General features: G+C 36.5%; 1 protein-coding gene across 1 annotated transcript; it reads right to left on the reverse strand.

Annotated features, from left to right (window-relative positions):
- Window positions 1-3,058: 3,058 nt before the first annotated feature.
- LOC142345485 (uncharacterized) lies at window positions 3,059-17,023 on the reverse strand. Its single transcript, XM_075397551.1, has 5 exons — window positions 16,916-17,023; window positions 16,729-16,826; window positions 13,430-13,634; window positions 11,003-11,471; window positions 3,059-3,546 (listed from the first exon to the last, which is right to left on the reverse strand). Exons 2-5 carry the CDS (start codon window positions 16,817-16,819, stop codon window positions 3,217-3,219), a joined length of 1,095 nt encoding a protein of 364 aa, XP_075253666.1. The 5' UTR covers window positions 16,820-16,826; window positions 16,916-17,023; the 3' UTR covers window positions 3,059-3,216.
- Window positions 17,024-20,213: the final 3,190 nt, after the last annotated feature.

Consider the following 20,213-nt stretch of genomic DNA (forward strand, 5'->3'; position numbering starts at 1 on the left):
GAAGATTACATCTGGTGTCGTTTTGAGTTGTGTTGGTCGCACATTCGACCTGCCACCCAAAATTGAAAATGGTTTGAAATAAATTTAAATCAGTAGCAGCAAAAAATCAGCAAGTGACAAAATTGGCTGAATAGCAAGTCATATTGTGTTAATGGTCAAAACGATGTGATACTGCTTAACATAAACCAAAGACGGTGCTGTTATAAAAAAACATACGAGAGTAGAACTTTGGGGTATCGAAAAACTAGGCCAACCATTTCGGACTCAAGTTGCACTAAGTAAGGCAACGGAATATTCACAACTCATCAAGCAAATCATTTTAGTGTCTGTTTTCAGCCAATTTGCGTCCCATTTTGACTGCTGCTGGTGCCAGAAACAAGTGTACCCTCAATGGAATCATAGATCTCTCAAAGCTGTTGATTTCCCTTTTGAACTTCCAAGAAAAAAACAGTTACTGAAGAGTATTCTTATAAAAAAAAATTAACAAATGCATCTTGCCCATTGATAAAACCGTCTAATACAATGAGGTCAAAAGGGGCATTGTTGCACTACCGCAGTTTTAACCATGGCATAAAACATACAAAAAAAGCTTAAGGTTTCCTTGATTTTTACTTGGAAGTTGTCCAAAAAACGGGGACCCCCAAATACCCCAATCATCGCTGTATCGGAACAGAATTTTCTATAACTTGGAGATTTTCAAAATAAATCCACGCAGATACTTGCATAAAAACTGTTTGCATGGAACTTGGCTTGGGCTGAATCCTGCAATAACCAAAGCAAATTCTCACGGAGCTCCGGTAATCTAGAGCAATTGTTTACATAAGGTATCTGTATCTTTTCCCTTTGTGCCCCCACCCAAAGTGAGTGGGTGCATATTATTTACTATGATTACTATGTAATGGCTCGTCTTCTGTTACTGGCTGGAAAAACTTAGCGAAATGGGGGCGCAACTTGAAAAGATAGATACCGTACAATTAGTGGCCAAGCTTGTAAGCCCACTATGCTTGTTTCAATTGAACAATTTATTTCTGCACGATGGTACACAAAGATAATTGTGAGTACCCTTATGCAGAAAAAAGCACAACATAATCTAGTCTGAACATGTTGGTCCTTCTGGTCCATTTATTTTTTCGACGAAACTGTTCGACAATCGAAAATGAGTTACTTAGTTCAGTTTGCTGATTGAAAATTGCCTTGAGAGAGCTTGCAACAGATCTGCGAAATATGTGATTTATGGGAATCAAATGGACAAAATTCAGCAATCATTGAGAGTCCTAGACCCCTCTTCAAATCCAATGATTTTAACCAATAGCTACATATTGGATGCTACCGAGACTGACCACCCAATTCGGGCGATCATTTACCACAGTTGAGAATTATTGATTATGAGTTACATGGCACACCTCATGTGCAGCTGAGAGAGCATCCGAGGAAAACTCTTCATTTAGTTGTCTTTTCTTAACAATCCTCACAAAATTGAAAGACCATTGTCCACAATCCAGTACACCCAGCTTCAAAACTTCACTGACAAAATTTACAAAGATCGACCTTTTTCCACAAAATCTTTAGGTTTGCGAAAAAAAAAACAAGTCTTTTAAAACTTGGTTCCAAGTTGCTTTAAAATGGGAAAAATTTGAAATTTGTGAGGACGTCTTCCAAAAGTTTGCTTTTTAAGTAAAGATACAGTCCTAGTCATATAGCATAATGGTTGGCCTTGGAATAGCCTCTTAAAAGCCGTAAATTGTCCCAAATGGTTGAAATTTCAACTACTTTCTGGACAAGGTGTAGGCCAAAACAGAATGGTTGGAATGAGATTAAAAGTTGATTTGAAATTGTTTTCAGAAAAGCCCCGATTTTAGTATTACTTTTGGCAAAACTGTGGACGCAAAGAACTAACTTGCAAAACATTTGAGTCTCAAAATGGCCTCGATAAAAGTCGATTTTCCTGAAAACAAAAATGTCATATATCACTCGTTTTTTTTCAATAATGTGGGAGACGCGCTCCGTGCGAGAGCTATTAAAAAGGTAACGCACGCTTGATTGCAGCAACCATCAGATTGCTCTATTTAATTATTTTCTTGATAGAATGTCAATCCACTTTACTTTTTCCGATATTAATTTGCTTCCTTGATTAAAATTTGAATATTTGTCCGTTTTGCATAAAAATGTTTGTTGCAACAGAAACACAGAAACAGTTTCTCTTATCTCCTTAAGACCTGCTCTGATAAAGACACTGAGAAAAGTTTATTATATTAGGAAACACTTTCGATTGTATGCAATCATTACAAAACTAAAAATAAAACATTCTGACAAGAAAGAGATGAACTGCTTACTTTCATCACTTCACCACTTCACGCATGATTCTAAAAGCATCGTTTGTTTCTTTTTGTTGATATTTGTTAGTTGATAGTTTGGAAGCATAATTACTTACCGCCGCTAGATCAAAATAGAAATTTTATTGTTGGCCAATGAGAATTGAGAAAATGATCGGCTGATTGATCCATGATACACTCGGCACAATTTCAATAGGATACAAACATCTCAGAAAAATGCTGATAAATCGCACTAAGTCGCAAGAGAAAATATTCTCTTTTTGGGCAAATTTATCTCGTTTGTTTCTGATCAACTCATATCAAGTCGCACGTGTACCTGAGAAATTGTCATGGCCCGCGAGGTAGAATTTAGCACATGGAATAAGGCTATGTCAAATTTAGGCTACTTGAAGCATTAAGTTACAGTGGTTTAAATTTCTCGGCCAATTAGAGTGGTTGAAAATTCGATGTTCGTTGATACGTCAGCAACTTATCACCAATTATGAACACAATTCATTGTAAACAACTCATCTCTTTTCTAAAAGATGCTGAACGAATATTAAATCAAGATTCACAGAAAGAAAACGCTAAAAGGCACCAATTCATTCAAAACAGCTGCTCAGATCCTTCAACATTTAATGTGACCAAGCAAACTAGATAGCTTCTTCATTCTGGATCTATTCTCAGAACTGAATTTCCGCTTAACATAAAAATTTCCGCTTAACACGCAATTTTCTCTGTTGAAATTGATTGCTAAGATGTCTTGGTATAAATGATGGTGGCAGATGAATGATTTGATGTCTTGAATAAGAGCGTGAATTGTAGAAATACAGCAGTTTAATAATAACAGAGTAGAACACTATTAACTAGTGAAAAATCAGCACAAGATGAGTATCTCTGAAGTTTATCTTTTTCTAGGTCTATTGTAGCCCCCGTGATTATTGGAGTTGTTGTAAGGGTATTGCGCATGGGTTCCTCCCAGTTGAGTCGAGGAGTAGTAACCTGTCTGTTGGGGGGTCGGGCGGTGGGGCTGTCGAGGATTCTGCTGTGATTGCTGTTGATGATGCTGTTGAATAGTAGGTAATGAGTATTGCATTCGATTCTGGTTGAAGTGGACTGAATTCGGTTGGGTGTGGTGGGTGTAACTATTCTGGGCATGATAATACATCTGCTGGGGTGTAATCTGTTGCTTGTGATACCCTTGATTATGATGTTGGTTGTTAGGCTGGTACACCTGGAATACATCTCATTCATCAGAATCTGTGTGGTTAATAATTTGAAAAGACCTACGTGAGAACATATCCAGCAGATTGCCAAACAAAAGCCGGGTAATAAACAGTTTAGTTACCTATAGAGACCTTAAGTTAAAAAGACCGCAGTCGCCAAAGACAAAAAAGCTACTCAAAAATATATGATTAGGTTATTTCGGGTGAACTCTATTCAATTTCAATTCACACAATTGGGCACATTTTATGGAGTGAGGTAAGTCATATATGCTAACAGGAATGATGTAAAAAAATACACCAAAGAGAGCAACCAATTACGTCATAAAAAATGAGTTGCATAGAGGTAGTCAGTAAGAGAGTAGTACTTTCAGTAAATTTCATTGCGCGTGATCGAATGGTCGCAACAAAAAAACGGACGTATTAAAAACCATAGCAGAACAAGTTCTGAATAACAATCCAAAGATGAAAACGTGAAAACTACACACCTGGCCAGTGGGCAAAAGACAAAAATTTCAGAAAGTTTGATATTTTATTAATATCATTTGAATTGAGAATATTTTGGTGTTCACGTTTTTGAATATTTAAACTTCCTATCTAAAATGCAAGAACGAGAGAACAGATAAAGCAGCAACTAAAAGAAATTTTGCTCGACAATGAGACAGGCCGAGGTCAAAATAATGTGTTGCTGAAATCAACGCTAAAGAGTAATTCACTGTCCTTTGTACTCAAAAGAAAATAAATGAAACCAATTTTCGAAAACATGAAAACAAAGGTTTTGTTTACATTTGTTGATACTAATGTTTTCAAATCCACCTATTTCTTGCCAAACTCCGACGAAAATTTCCCGGCGGATTACCGGCGAAACAGATAGCCCGGCGGAACTCTGACGAAACAGATAGCCCGCTATTGATTTCCATGACTGTGATTGGAATTGAATCAAGAACAGAAAACTGACTGTTTGGCGATTGGCTTCTTTGCTATACAAACTCCTGTCTCTTTTAGTCAGCCACAGTCCGGTTCCTTAAGAGAGGCTATTATTAGCAATAAAAAACAGAATTGCAACAAGTAGAACGCATTTCAAATACCGGTCGTAAAAAATTTGGGTTTACGGATTTATCCCGTTTCATCTTCGATTGTTTTTTCGACATTGACTTCTCATTTAAATTGCTTTGCTGACCAAACTGATTTTAAAAGCACTCTGAGCAAAATGAGCGAAAAATAAAACTAGCCAAGAGAAATAAAAAATCCTTTGTGCTCTCGTTGTTTGTCCTTTCCAACTCCCAACTCAAAAAAATTTGTCCTTTCCAATGAAAATATAATGGATAAACAATTTCTTCTCCTTCAATTTAGTTCACGCAAAACTAAAAAGTCAAACGCCAAAACATCACTGAAGAAATCAAATGGCTTTTCTCCATGCCCCCACGCCCATTTGCACCCATACATGTTGTAGCATATGGTTTGCATGTATTCAGCCGTAACAACATCAGAAATCATGAACAGTCGATTTAACTGAAAACTCGAAACTGATTAATTTATCCTAAACCATTGTACTCCTTTATTAATTCTATAATCAAATCGATCTCACAAAGTTCCTAAGGCGGCCAAAGTAACATTCTAGCGCCCCACGAAAGAATGGACAGCTAAAATTTCCGAGAATTTTTCTCGTGATCAGGGTAGAGAAAGAAATTTTAGACAAAGACCCATCCCAACCAACCCAAGCAGAGGCAACCCAACAGAATATTTATATATGGAACTGCTTTGATTACCTTATTTTATTTCCTTTGACTCTGGTGATTCGCCAGTAATTTCCCCAGCGTTTTTTCCAGCACTTAGAGAATTTTTTCCGGACGTGTTAACAATTTGCAATAAATTTGAATCATTTGTTTGATTGCTCCGATACCACCATTATTTTTTTTGCTATTGAAAAACCAGCATTTTCGTACCGTGTGGTTCAGCATAAACCTCGGTTTGTGTCCGGATTTTACTGGGGTTATTTGGTAGATTTTGGGTTTATCATTCTGCTGTTGGTAGTTGATGGTATCCGTTGAGGCTTGGTAAGGTTCGGCAAGGTTTGGTAAGGTTCGGTAAGTATTGGTGAGGTTCGGTAAGGCTTTGTAAGGTTCAGTAAGGCTTGGTAAAATTCGGTAAGTATTGGTAAGGTTTGGTAAGACTTGGTAAGGTTCGATCAGGTTCGGTAAGGTATGGCAAGGTTCACTAGACTTGGTAAGGTACTGTGACGTTTTGGTAGGGTTTGGCAACTTTTGGTTAGGTTCGCTAAAGCCCGTTAAGGTTTGGTAGGACGCGGTACGGTTTTGTAATCTGCCATAAACTTTGGCAAGCGTGGGTAAAGTTGGGAAAAATTTGGTTCATTAGGTTTGGTAGGTACTTCCTAACCGGTAGTTACATGAACCGGTATTGGCCTTGAGATTTGGTAAGTTAAAAATGCTACTAACGAAGGCTAAAATAATTTCGAAGCTCTAGCTCACCTCGATAAAACAGAGTTAATGGTTCTTACTCGAACCGGAAAATCAACAAGAGTTAAACATCAAGTAAATTCTACAAGATCACAAACAGTAGCAATGGATGAAAACAAAGAATCCTCTGTCAATTCTCATTTGAAACACATTAAAAATCAAACGCTAATGTGTGAAAGCGAAATTGAATCTTGCATCGAATTTGTTGTATCAGGAATCGACTCCGGGGAGGACACTGAAACTCTAGAAGAAACATTGAGCAAAATTAAAGAGCTGCAAGAGAAACTCGACAACTCTGTTCATGAGCTTTTGGACATCTCGCCATCAGAAGACGCAGATACGTTCTGTTCTCAACTTAGCAGGCTAAAATTCAAGATTCGAAAAACAACCGCTGCTCTCCGCAAATACAAGAAAGAAACTCAAAGTGCAGAACTAAGCAATGTTTCATCAGGCAATTGAAGGGTAACATTTGATAGTAGCAGCAGCAACCCAACAATTCTTAACACTAACAGGACCTCTACATTTTTCTCAGCATCAACTGTGAGTCGGACTCTGCAGCGCCCGCTAGCTCAGTTCAATCCAATTCCATTTCGGCACCGGCTAATATGGAATCCAATATTGGTTTCTCAACGGCTACTTCATCTAGCAATCCTGTTCAGAGTGCCTTGTCTTCGGAACCGTTTCTCGCTAATTCAGACAATAGTTCAGTCAATCAGGACACATCATTTCATATTTCGAACAGCAATCTATCTTGTGGATTCCTTCCAATGAACAAATCTCAGATCCGTCGGCGTCCGGTACACTTGGCTGTGCTTCATATCAGAACCCCATCTCCATGTCCACTTGCTTCGAAAAATCTGTGCCTAAGTTGCAGGCAACAAAAATTGATGGCAATCCGCTTGACTGGATGAAGTGGTTCAGCACTTTTCCAGCCACAATAGATCGTTCGCCCATGTCATTATCAAAAAAGATGATAAATCTTCAATCGCTATTAACTGGAGAGGCAAAGTCTTTAATAGATGGATACGGCTGCAACGGCAGTCTGTATGTCCCAGCGTTGAATTGTCTTGAGGAACACTTCGGAAACCCAAACCGGATAGTAAATGCCTTTCTTGATAAACTCTCGCAGTTCAAACCACCTAATCTGACTGTCCCTGAAAGTTATACCCAATTTTCAGCTTTTCTCCTTACCCTAGTTGATATATTTCAACAAGTTGGATTCAATCACGACATCCATTCTAATAGAAAGCCTCAATCAGGCGTTACAAACTTCCGACACCAGTCCGCCTGGACTGGAACGAGTATCTCCTCGAAAAGTTTTTACTCCAGCCGTCTCTTAAAGACCTTTCTGATTGGCTATCAATCTACGCAATGGCTTGTAGAGATTTGCCAGCGCCAATATCTGTAACACCACCCAGCCATGGAAGATCAAATTTTGATCATAAACCATGGATTCAGAAAACTCAAAGTCCCTTGCCCTCATCTGCGGGAACGACAAGCAATGGTCAACAAGATGGCTCATTTTCCGACGGTAACAAACAGGGCCCCTCCAGAACTGTTGTTTGCCTCAGCAATGAGACGTGTCAATATCTCTACAAATGTTCTAATTTCCAGACCCTCTCTCTTCCATCGGAGAGAACATGTCAAAAACTTAAAACTTTGCTTCTGCTTCAACTGCTTTGGCAGTCATCATGTTCGACATTGCAATTCAAAAAATGTCTGTCAAACTGGCAATTGTGGCCGAAAGTAACATACTCTGCTCCATGAGAGCTTTGGAGACAATAATCAGTGAAGCCGCGATCGGCCGTTAAATCCATTCAATTACATGGAACAGGACAAATAACCCTTGTTCCGGTTGAACTTTCTAATGGTGTAAAAACTCTTGATACTTATGCATATCTAGACAATGGAAGATGTCAAAGCTTGCTGCTTACATCTGCAGCATCAGAATTGAAGATTGACATGAACACAGTCGCTAAAATGCCCATCAGTGGCTACCACACAACTAGAGAAATAGACTGTTCTCGAGTTTCTGTCCAAATCAAGCCATACAGATCTCAGAATAGCTCGGTTGTTTCAATCGATGTGCTAGCGGTACCAGATCTCAATATGACGTCAGTTAAAACCAGTGAGCTGAACAAACTTTGTATTAAGTTTGATCACCTTAAACACATCACGCTTCGAAATGTCAAACAAAATCAAGTGTGTATAATCATTGGAATTGATTACCTTGAACTAGTCCACTACAGTGAGATAGTGGAAGGCCCGAAAAACACACCTTGGGCTGTCAAAACACCATTAGGTTGGACTTGTGCCGAAAGACCAACATAAATGCAGATGAGCAAAATTCAGTTCTCAAAACCCAAATTTTCTCCCATGGCCAATTGGACAACGAACTTTTCACCAAAGTTCAAGATTGGATGAAGATCGAAAATTATGGCATTGCATCAAAGAAAAAAGCACTGTCCAAGAACGATTAAAAGGCTTTGAAAAATTTGCAATCCACAACCAGGTTCAAGGATGGTCATTACGAAGTTGGCCTCTTGTGGAAAGAGAACGCAAAATTGCCGAATAACAGATGGCTCCCTGAGAAACAGTTGAAGCAGCTAAAATCAAAGCTTTCCACGAAGCCAGTATTAAGAGAAAAATATGAAGAGACTTTGCAAAAAGACTCGCAAAACGGATATGTCAAAATTGATCCTTGTACCGACAACACAAAGTCAGTATCTTATCTACCTCATCATCTGGTCTCAAAATAAGCCCGGAAAAATTCGGCGGGTCACTACCCAACCAGCATCTTTCAAAGCCAATATCTCAACTCAAATCTGTTGAAAGGCCCGGACTTGCTCAGCAATCTTGTTGGGATTATTTTAAGTTTCAGAGAACGTCATATCGCAATATCCACCGACATTGAGCAAATGTTTATGCAAGTCGAAGTTGCTCCTTCAGACCGTTCAGATCTTCGTTTCTTGTGGGATCACAACGGATAGAAGAAGTATATGAACACGCTAGAAGTATATGAACACACAAATAGAAGAATATGAACACACTAGCCACATATTTGGTGCAACGTCATCACCTTGCATTGCATCGTACGCTCTACGTCGTTCTGCGAAAGAATCAAACATTTTCCTGAGGTTTCCCATATTGTTGAACGCAATATCTACCATGACGATTTGTATATTTCCACCGACGACGCTGAAAAGGCTGTAAACATAATGAGCAGCACTAAAGCTTGCCTGTCTCTTGGTTGTTTTAACCTCACCAATTGAAACTCTAATTCGGCTGCATTTTTGCAACAAGTTAGTAGGGATCAACTTCTAAACACAAACGAAGCTTCACCTCAAATTCAAAAGGTCCTCTGATTACCGTGGAATGCAAAAACAGATACTAATGTAATCGAGAAAAAATTGTTCAACAAGTTTCCCTTGCATAACACTCTGGTAACGCAAAGAAAACTTGTGGCTTGTTGCATTTATTTTTGACCCTATAGGTTCTATAGCACCACTCACCCTTCGAGTTCGTAAAAGTTTACAGGCCGCCTTGAATCATGGACCAAAATGGGACAAAGCATTGGACCTCGATGAGTTTGCAGATCTAACTCAACTGCAAAATGAACTACGAGACTTCCTCAAAGTTGCAATACCTCTGTGTTTATTAACAAAGCAAGAAAAGAAACAGCTCTCCGTACACTCTCAGAGGCGATGGAGTATGCACGCAAAAAACGTTGAAGCCGCACGTGATCAAAAAATATCGCTTGCTTAGCGAATATTTTTCACACCTATTTTTCTAGTTGGCTCTAAAAATCGATATGAACAAAAATTATTCTCTTTCCTCTGCTCTCCAATTCGTTCAGCCATTTGACCAAAACACGATTTCACGTTCAGCATTGACTGTTAGAACCTGTTTTAAATACACTCCATAACATTATAGAACATAGCCGGCAGATTGCCAGAATAGCTGTGAAAGAATAGACCTGCGTGCCATATAATAGAGATAGAAACAGATACAGATGTAAATTGAAAAAAAAAAATCGACGCCGCTCAAAAAACTAGGCTAAAAACAGTCGGCGATAAATTAATAAAGCTTGTTAGAATTAATTCCACAGAAGCCTCTTATTAGAGACCTTTAGGTTCCTTTGACCTTAAACAAATTCAAACTAAACTTAAGTTTTAAAGTGCAAAAGTCATTTTTATTGAGTGAGGCAAGTCACGTATGATCAAAATCTAATCACGCAAATAACCTAAAAACTTTCGCTGAAGCGAGTGAGAAAGGACGTCACGCGCGCAAATGCCGTTAGTGAGAGGAAGAAGTCATTCAGAAAATTTGACTTTTTCAGCTTTGCTGTGTGAACAAATGTAAAACGAAAAAAGAGCGTCAGACGACGAAACAAAAAACATAGCAGGACAAGTCCTCCGTACGAATCAAAGAATTTTCACTGACTAAACAGAAAACTAGACCCTGAACGGACTATGAATTGATTGGGAAAACCATTTAGAAAAAAATCCGATCCAAAAGAACGAAAAAACAGTAAAAATCAAAGTGAAATTGCCGCATGTGAACAAAAAACCTCTAGCGAGAAAGCGAGTTTTTGTTCAAACACTGTTTTCTCACTCTACTTTAAATTTAGAGCGAAAAAATTTCACGCCGCAAAAGCACTCGCTTTTTCGGTCCACTTCGTATTTCGGCGTGACCAAAATCACTACTCCAATTTGACTTCAAAACTCTTGAAAATGTGTGAACAGATCTTAAAAAAAGACAGCGCCCCAATACAATTCAAATTCTTTGAATTGTAAAAAACCAAGAGCACCGCAATATAGCTTCGCTCAGCTTACAGCTTCGCAGCTATAATAAAAAAGACGCTCCACCAATACTCCTCTACGAGTCGAAAAAACCACGAACACCGCAATAAAGCTGCACTCAGCTTACAGCTTCCCAGCTATAATTAACAACAGAGAACAGTAAAAATTTTATAGATTAAACCAGTGACCTGATTTGGCGATGAGTGAACAAAGTGTCGTGGGTTGTGTTGGTACTCGTGCTGGTGGTGTGACTGGTGTTGGTGGTGATAGCTGTTGTTATTGCCTTGTTGTCCAATGTGATATCCATAGTGATGTTGCTGTTGGGAGTGATGCCTGTAGGTGTTGTGCTGGTGCATGTAAGGTTCCTTAGGGACACCACTGCCACTCGTAACGTGACTACTGATGCTACTTGCACTATTATTACTACTACTGTTGTTGCTGCTATTGTAAAAGGAGGAAGGGTGCGTTGGTCGCTCCCCCTGATAACTGTTATAAGAATTACTTCGAGTATATTGGTTGTTACTAGGTTGAGGGTTAACATTATGAGTTGATGGGTGCTGATGGCTATCGATGGGTGTTGAAGTCTGTTGTTTTGTCTTCTGTTGCACTCCAGGGTTGCTGTCTTCTGGTCTCGACTTTATCGAATCCGTTGTTGAACTATAAACATAGCCGGCAGGTTGCCGGAAAATAGCCGCGATAGACGCTTGTGGCGTTACATGAATTGAAACAACTATAGAAATAAAATAGACAGATCGACCACCAGTCCTTTAATAGACCACTAGACTTTTTGGGTTAGCTTCGGACTGTCATTTTATGAGACACAAGCTCTATAAGGAGAAAGCCCTAATAGGGCTTTTCAAAATTAGGATCTTTTCCGTTTGTGCCCCTCAGCTTAGTGGGCGCATATTATTTGCACCCCCCAGATGCACGTGCAATATTTGGGGGGGGGGGGGGGCTCAAACGGAAAAGATCCCAAAATTAATATTCGAAATCAAAAACTCAAGACTCTAATATTCAAGAATTAGGGCATATGTTTGGCACTACTTAGATGCACACTATTGACCTTTAATAAGTAAATGTTCATAAAATTTGAAGTTTCATAAGTGAGCTCAAAGTCATTTTTTTGAGTGAGGTAAGTCATTGAAAAAGTCAATTCCAAGAAGTCACGGTAAGACGAAACAAAAATCTGTTAGACGAAGTAAAAAACATAGCAGGACAAGTCCTGACGTACAATTCAAAGAATTTTCATTGATTAAACAGAAAACTAGACCTAGAACGGACTATGAATGGATTGGTAAAACCATTTAGAAAAAAATCCGATCCAAAAGAATGAAAAAACAGTCAAAATCAATGTCAAATTGCCGCATGTGAACCAAAAACCACTAGCGAGAAAGCGAATTTTTGTTCAAACACAGTTTTCTCACTCTGGTTTAAACTTGGAGCGAAAAAAATTCACGCCGCAAAACCGCTCGCTTTTTCGATCCACTTCCTGTTTCGGCGTGACCAAAATCTCGGAAACGACTCGAAGGAGAAAATTGCCCATACTATTGACAACTAATAACCAGAACAACTATTGTGAATCTTGAACCTCCACAAACGCCATAAAAAAATTAAGGAAGAATAGAAACGGCATTCAAAAACAACTTGATTAAAAAAACGGGAAAAACGGGAAATGAGTTTTTTTAATAGTACAAGGAAACATAAAACTGAGTAAAATTCTTTCCAATTAGAGCAATGAAAAGCTCGCAAAACAATGGGCAAGTCATAATAGGCTAAGCTAATAAACTTGTCTAAGACATAGTCCAAGTCATAATAAACTTGTCTAAGACTAAGAAAAAAGAAAAACTACAAAAAAATAAAAATGGTTTAAAATTTCTCAATTTTTCTGTCAATTTTCCTAAGAAAAAAAATTAGTTACATCAATAAAACTTTAGCCAGTTGGTAGCTGAATATTCCTTAAGCAACAAACTTCTATTCGAATCCCACTTAAAGCATTAAAACAAAAAAACGGGCAAAAAATTATTAAATTTCGTCTAAAAATCAGCAAAACCGATCAAAAACCTCCAAATGAGCATTAAACTCAAAATTAACTACTTGAAACCTTCAAAACCTTCAAACTACTTGAAACCTTCAAAGTTTCAAAAAACTGCTTTTAAAAGCCGCACGTGAACAAAAATATTTCGCTCGCTTAGAGAAAATATTTTCACACATCAATTTCTCGCTCTCTCAAAAACAGCGGTATAAACAAAAAACCACTCTCTTTTCGCTCCGCTCTTCACTTTTGTTCAGCACCAAAATCACTCCAAATTTTTTCATGCGTTTCATCTGTCAGACGAAAAATCGGAGGTACAAAGAATCGCATAAAAAAGACCAACATGACTAAAATAGTAACTTGATTTGAGAACAATTAATACAATGTGAATGAAGCACGCGTTTCTGAATGTGTTCACTCAAAATTTACTACTGGGTTAGTTACACTTCACAGCTTACTAGTTTCACATCGACTTGAACTTCCTCAAAAGTCGGCTGAGGATATTGTTAGCCTCGCTTTGTTTATACTTAATTGTTCAACCATACTGCTATTTTCAGTGTAATACATTGAAAGAGTAGCATACCTATTATGAACAGGAGTAGCAACAGATGCAGTATCCTTTGGACACGAGTCCTCTTCACAAGTAGTAGTGTGGCTGTCTCCAAAGATTCTCTGTCTAGCCTTCATGTAATCTTCCTCCCTCTGTTCATATGTGCGAGTGTCCACTTGACTCTTCACTGCCCTAATTTGGGACAAAACTGCAGCTTGTTGAGGCTCACAGGCAGCAGCTAAAATTATAAAACAAATTCTTAGTCGAGAATTTTTACGAGATTCACTGTCTTCGATTTGAAAAAAAAAACGACCCAAACTTTTTCAGTAGGCAAAAGCTCTTGAATTTATTTGCACCATAAATAAACATAACAACAGTGAAATTGATCAGTCACATCTGGTGTCTCTTCCAATAAAATAATGGATTGATAAAAATCAAACCAATTTTTTAATATCTTGATGAAAAAATGACCGATTTAAAATTTGCAATATTTTATAAAAATTTACACAATTGTCATTTCTATTGTTTCTTGATCCTGGATTGAAAACAGGTGGTTTTTATTCATTGAATTTGAGAGCACATTTGTTATCGCATTCAAAGCATCATCAGATTATCGAACAGTCTTAGCGTGAACAAGCATCTGAAGAAAGTCGTCAGATTGCTTGAAAAGCTGCAAAAGACTTGCGCGCCCTATAAATACAGCTAGAAACAGGTAAGCTGAAAAAGTTATCGAGGACGCTGAGAAAATGCAAACAATGCAAAACATAGCTGGCAGATTGCCAGAAAATAGCCGCCAGAGCTTTGCCGATCTGCAGTCTGAAAAAGTTAGAGTAAAAGAGACCAAAAAAAATTTATTTTATTAAATGATGGGATGTTAAAATTTGATTAACAATCTCTTCATAACCTACTGCTGCTTCAATAAGCTGCTCTCAAATAACCTTCAGTTAGAGTGACACGCACTCACTTGATCTTATCTCTTTGAATTAAAATTAAAAAAGTCAATTTCAGAGTGACGAAGTCATTTTGAGAGTGAGTTAAGTCACGTGTGACCGAAACCTTATTCACGCGAATGAACAAAAACTCGCTTCACTAAGAGGGAAAAATGACGACACGCACGCAATTTAGTTAAAATTTTGAAATTGCATATAGGAATAAACAGAAATGGTCGTCAAAAAATCCTGACGAAATAAAAAACCAAGAGAATATAGCCCAAGCTATCGCTTTGCGGCTATTTAAAAACATTTATCGAAAATGATGAAACTGTCTGTAGAAGCCTTTTATACGGATTTTTATTACACATAGGAGTTTCTCTGACCTTTAAACATAACTAATCCAATTTTAATGTTCGAAAGTGTTAATGTTCAAAATTTTAATGTTCAAAAGTAATTTTATTGAGTGTAGGTCATGTATGATCACGCAAATATAATCACGAATATAAATTTAGAGCTTTCTTTCTCTCTCTCTCTCTCTCTCTTTCTTTCTTTCTTTCTTTCTTTCTTTCTTTCTTTCTTTCTTTCTCTCTCTCTCTCTCTCTCTCTCTCTCTATCTCGAGAGAGAGAGAGAGAGAGAGAGAGAAATTACGTCACACGCACAAACACCGTTAGCTAGAAGAACAACTCATTCCGAAAATTTGACCTTTTCAGCTTTGCTGTGCGAACAAATGTAAACCGCAAAAAGAGCGTAAGACGACAAAGCGAAAAAACTTAACTAGGAGAATTTCGGAAGCGAATCGAACCGTTGGCGCTTTACAAAATAAACGTAAAGGCAATTACCTTATATATTAAAACATCAATTCTCATTTCACAAATATGGTTTTTTTAAAAAGGTAAATTTTACACCACTGTCACCACGGGAAAAATTTGAGCATTGACATCATTGGAGGAAATTAAAAACAATTAAAAAGCATTCAGTAACCATATTTAAAAAACCGAGCAGATCAGCAGATGTCATATCATATTACTAAAAACATTTGGTAGGGTTAAAAAACGGCTAAAATTCTAATAATGGCCAAAAAATGACAGGTTCAAAAAAAAATCTGTCACGGCTAAAAATTGCCATGAAATAATTCATGACACTAGTCGTAAGATGATACAACTACGTGATCAGCTGTTTGACCCAAAAAACAAATTATGAAAGCATAAAGCAGATAATATTTTGAAACAAAACTGATTTTTTAAAGAAAGCAATACTAAAATATAGGAATAAAACAAAGCCACTGGATTTTTGATCTGGAGTAACTGTACTTAAAACAAAAAACGTATACTTCTCACTTGTTGGAGAAATGAGTTCAAACTATTGCAAAAATTAATATAATCATCAAAAAAAAACTTCTATAACAAAACCGAGAAACCAAGAATAGCAGCAGAAACCGAGTGCTGCCAAATTTTAAATGAAACAAACAAAATTGGAATAATAATTTTAAGAAAAAAGCTCAAATAACTGAATTTTAAGCAGCTGATAAAAGCAGAGCGAACAAAACAATGGGCGTCAGGAGAATGCAACAATGATGCATGCTATTTGTGGAGGAAATGGACATATGATAGATAGTTGATTTTTTTCATAAGGAAGATTTTTTTTAAAGTTAAAATTTAAATTGAAATAAAAAAGAAATGAAAAGGAAATTTCATTACTTGGAATTCGACCTGGAAAAATTAAACAGCGATCCTGCATAGATAAAAAAAATTCAATAATTTGAAACAAAACAAATTTAATGTCCAAAAAAAAATTAAAATTGCACTTCTGATAAAGTTGCACTGATTATCAAAGGCTGAACGCAAAAATATGTCCCCATTTTGAAACCTGAATGCATTTTTAGCCTCTCAAAAACAGTGCGATATCAACTTAAGGGGTTTACATTTTAATATCAAATAAGACTGTTTCTACAAGAAACCAAACTACAAACAAAGTACTGGGCCACTTGGGTAAAAGTAAAAGCGGCGAGCAATTTCTCTTTGCTTGAAAAAAATTAGTTCAAGGCAATTTTACTCACTTTCGCTTTCAGGAAAAAAACCGTCTGATCGCATAGTAGTCCGGTATATAAAAAAAACCTCAAGTAAACCAATACTCTTTTTCAAGTGGTAAAAAACAGGAAAAATGTAATATGGCTCCGCTCAATTTACAGCTTCGCAGCTATAACAATGAGACTCACAAAAAAGACTCACTCACATATTTGTCTTGTCACTGAAAAAAATTAGGGATAGCGCTCAGATCATCTGGTGTATATGTTGATAAACAAATGAGATTAATCACGAAAAAAAGAGCTCTGAACAAGCAGTCAAAGTAAAAAAAAAATATTATTGTCAAGTGCGTCACTGAGATAATAGTATGCTTACACTCTGTGGGCTTCTTCTTCAAAATTTTGAACTGCATAACTGGTGAGGGCGGATCAGTTGAATCATCTACAACCTCGGATTGAATAGCCATTTTAGAGCTAAAACCATTCAAGACAACTTCAAGTTGCATCTCAATGAACTTGCCAAATTATATTAATAGAATAAATTGGAAAAAAAAATATCGTACCTTGGTTCAGGATTATACTTGGTCAATTCTTCGATCTTCTTGTCTAGAACCTAAAAATTCAACTATTTTACAATATAACAGCATAGGAGAAACGATTCAAAGACATGAGATAATTATTCTTTCAACAGCTAGTCTTTTATTTCTTCAGATAAAAATAATATTGGGGAGATGAGTGGAATCCGGCTTCCCTCAAGATCAAATCGGAAACTTTTATAAGCATCCGAGAAAAACATGAGTGGTGCCATGGCTGCTGATATGTGGATTATAATGAAATAAACTTTTATAATGATTTCAACAAATGCGCAATTTGTATTTTTTGAGAAATGTATGACGCTACACACATGTAATTAATAGTAATCGTCAGGCAAGGGAAGTAGGGAGGAGAGTATCAGCGTCATATAGCAAAACCTTATAACCATAACCAGCTATTATTAATAAAAACAAACTTTCTCATTCGACAGATGGAAAGATGATTATATCAAAAAATATATTTAAGAGTTGCAATGGAACAGGTCCCGTTGAATTGGCACATGTTTGGCAGGCTGTCCTTATATAATTAATTGAGGATTAGTTCTTCATACTCAATCGTCGAGGCCATATCCGACAATTAAGCTGCTGTGAAGTTTATAATGCTTGTAAAGACAGCTCTTTAGTTACCGCAAGAGCACCTTTCTGTGAAACCATTCTGTTATACCTGGAGAATGGGTAGATTTGCTCGGATAAGACGTGTTCTAGATCTTACATTTTTGGGTGTAAACTAAGAAGGTCTTACTTATGGCTTTCTCAAAAATATTTATCATTAATCTTAAAGCTTGCCTACTAGTTCTACTTCTCGTAGTCTAGAACTCTTCTGTCCTATGAGTGTAAGTAGGCAGTGCACGGGACCCGATTATAAAGCCTAAGAAGTTATATCTCATTGATTATTAGAGAGTAAAGAGAGAGAAGAATACTTTATTGTCATCCAGGTATGGCTCCAGAGTTAGAGTCCCGTTATTCAGTCATCAAAACTTAGTCTGGTGGATGAATAAAATTTACAAAATCAGAATAAAGTATTCAGGAAAGATATTAAAGTAAATAAATAGAGTTTATGTCTGTTGTCTTTGGATGTCAACCAAAGCAGGCTCCATCTTTCCAAGTTGTCAGAAGTCTCCATTCTTTGAATATCCAACTCTCAGATAGGTGAAGGAAAATCGTATCTATGAAGGAACAAAAGTATCTATGAAGGAACAAAAGGTGAAGGAACAAAAGTATCTATTCCATGATCCACAACTTGGGAAACAACCCAGTGCCTCCTGTTGGTGAGATGTCCTTCTGCTGTCGGGGACTCAAATGACATTGTGATATTGTTAGATGTTGGGTGTTAACTAGTACTAAAAGTTTTGTTACGCCTAGGAGTTCCTTCATTTTCTCAATTTCCGGTTTGGTATGTTTATTCTATTCTAAATATCATTCGGATTATTTGTATATCGGAGAAACATCTTCGTTAGGACTATAAACAGTTGTGTTTTTATAACACTTCACATGCATATGTAATGTCAGTTCAGTTTGGAAAAAGAAAAACAAAAAGAAGTTAACTATTTTCATATTTTGTTATTAGTATAGTGTAGTCTCATACAGTAATTTGTTACTAAGAGGACTGTTTACTACAGTAAAGATTCGTGCCTGCTAACCGACAGATCGTAGAAGGATATTTTGAACTATCTCTTGAGGCAATACGTTCATGTGACCACCTTATTTTCTGATATGACCTTATGTAATTGTTAGTTGTTGGCAACCTTGGGTTAGGAGGTTGAATTTTCGTTTGATAAAACATTTCTAGTGTTTAGAATGTTTAACTGTTTTGGTTTGTTTTGTTGATCATCTGATCATATCATGCACAGGTGTGTATAATGTCTATTGGTCGTGCAATACTATTCAGTTTGTACAATAGTACAGTTTGTAACTGCCGTCAAACATATACTGCGTATAAATTACTGTTTCAACTGTGTTCATTTAATAAAACCTTCAAAATTCAAATTATATTCAATTTATATATAAAAATAAATAAATATTTCGAATACATATGTTATATATAAAAAATGTACAATTTATATATTAAAAAAACAAATATTTCGAATACATATGTTAATTCTGAAATTTTTGCTTCTGATTCAGGTCACTTTGTAACTTTTCGGTATTAAATACTTTTCAGTTTTACAAAGCATACATATGCCCACATGTTTCTACGTTGTGATTAGAGGGTTTCATTATAAATTACTATACCTATCGACTGCGAATTATTATTTCTCATCGCACGTTAAGCACTCTATTTCATCAAAATTGCTAGCAAGTTTTAATATGCGTGTTAATGGTTGGTCTTATATTTGGAAATTTGACTTCATATATTACAAGTTTTTTATTTCACAAATTTACATCCTTTCTATAGCTTATGGCTGTCCATCAGTTCAATAAAATAATTCCAATTTTACTTTCATTTAATCCATATATGAAGGTATGCTTTGCTGTATTGTGGTATAATTAAACAGTCGTTTAATGTATCATTCTATACGGTAGCAACACTTCCGTGATATAAAAACTATATTTTATTTCAGAAATTAAGGTTTAACATAACTGTATTTTATCTTTTCTTTCTGTTTTCTAGGAAAGAAGCTTCTATCTATATCTCTGTTTAGTTAAAATGAATACAAAGATATATGAAATTATAATAATGGTCACAAAGTTGAACTCTGTTAGATTCGAGTACATTCACACACTAATGCCAATGGGGGTGTATTATGAAAGGACTGTGACCATTGTCATTAAACGGTAGCACAAGCAATTTACATGTATATGTAATGTCCCCTCCGTTTGAAAAAAACAAAAAGAAATTAACTATTTTGGTATCTTGTTATTTGTATAGCGCAGCCTCATGCAGTAATTTTGTTACTGTGAGGACTGTTTAATACAGTAAAGATCCAAAGCTGCCATCCGATAGATCGGAGATGGATATTTTGAAATATCTCTGAGGAAATAAGTTCATGTGATGTAGCAACATTGTGTTAGGAGGTTAAATTTATGTTTGGTAAAACAATTAGTGTTTTGTTTGATGCTTGGATCTTACACAGGTGTGTATAATGTCTATTGGTCGTGCAATATAATTCAGTTTGTACAAAATTAGAGTGAGTAACTGCCGTGCATTATATACTGCGTATAAATTACTGTTACAACTGTTTTCATTTGTTAAGTCCTTTAAAATTCAAATTAGAAAAAAAATTGAATACAGATGGTAATTCTGTAATTTTTCTTTCTATTCAGGTTA

The sequence above is a fragment of the Convolutriloba macropyga genome, chromosome 9 (assembly GCF_964194025.1).
Source record: "Convolutriloba macropyga chromosome 9, txConMacr16.3, whole genome shotgun sequence".
NCBI lineage: Eukaryota > Metazoa > Xenacoelomorpha > Acoela > Convolutidae > Convolutriloba > Convolutriloba macropyga.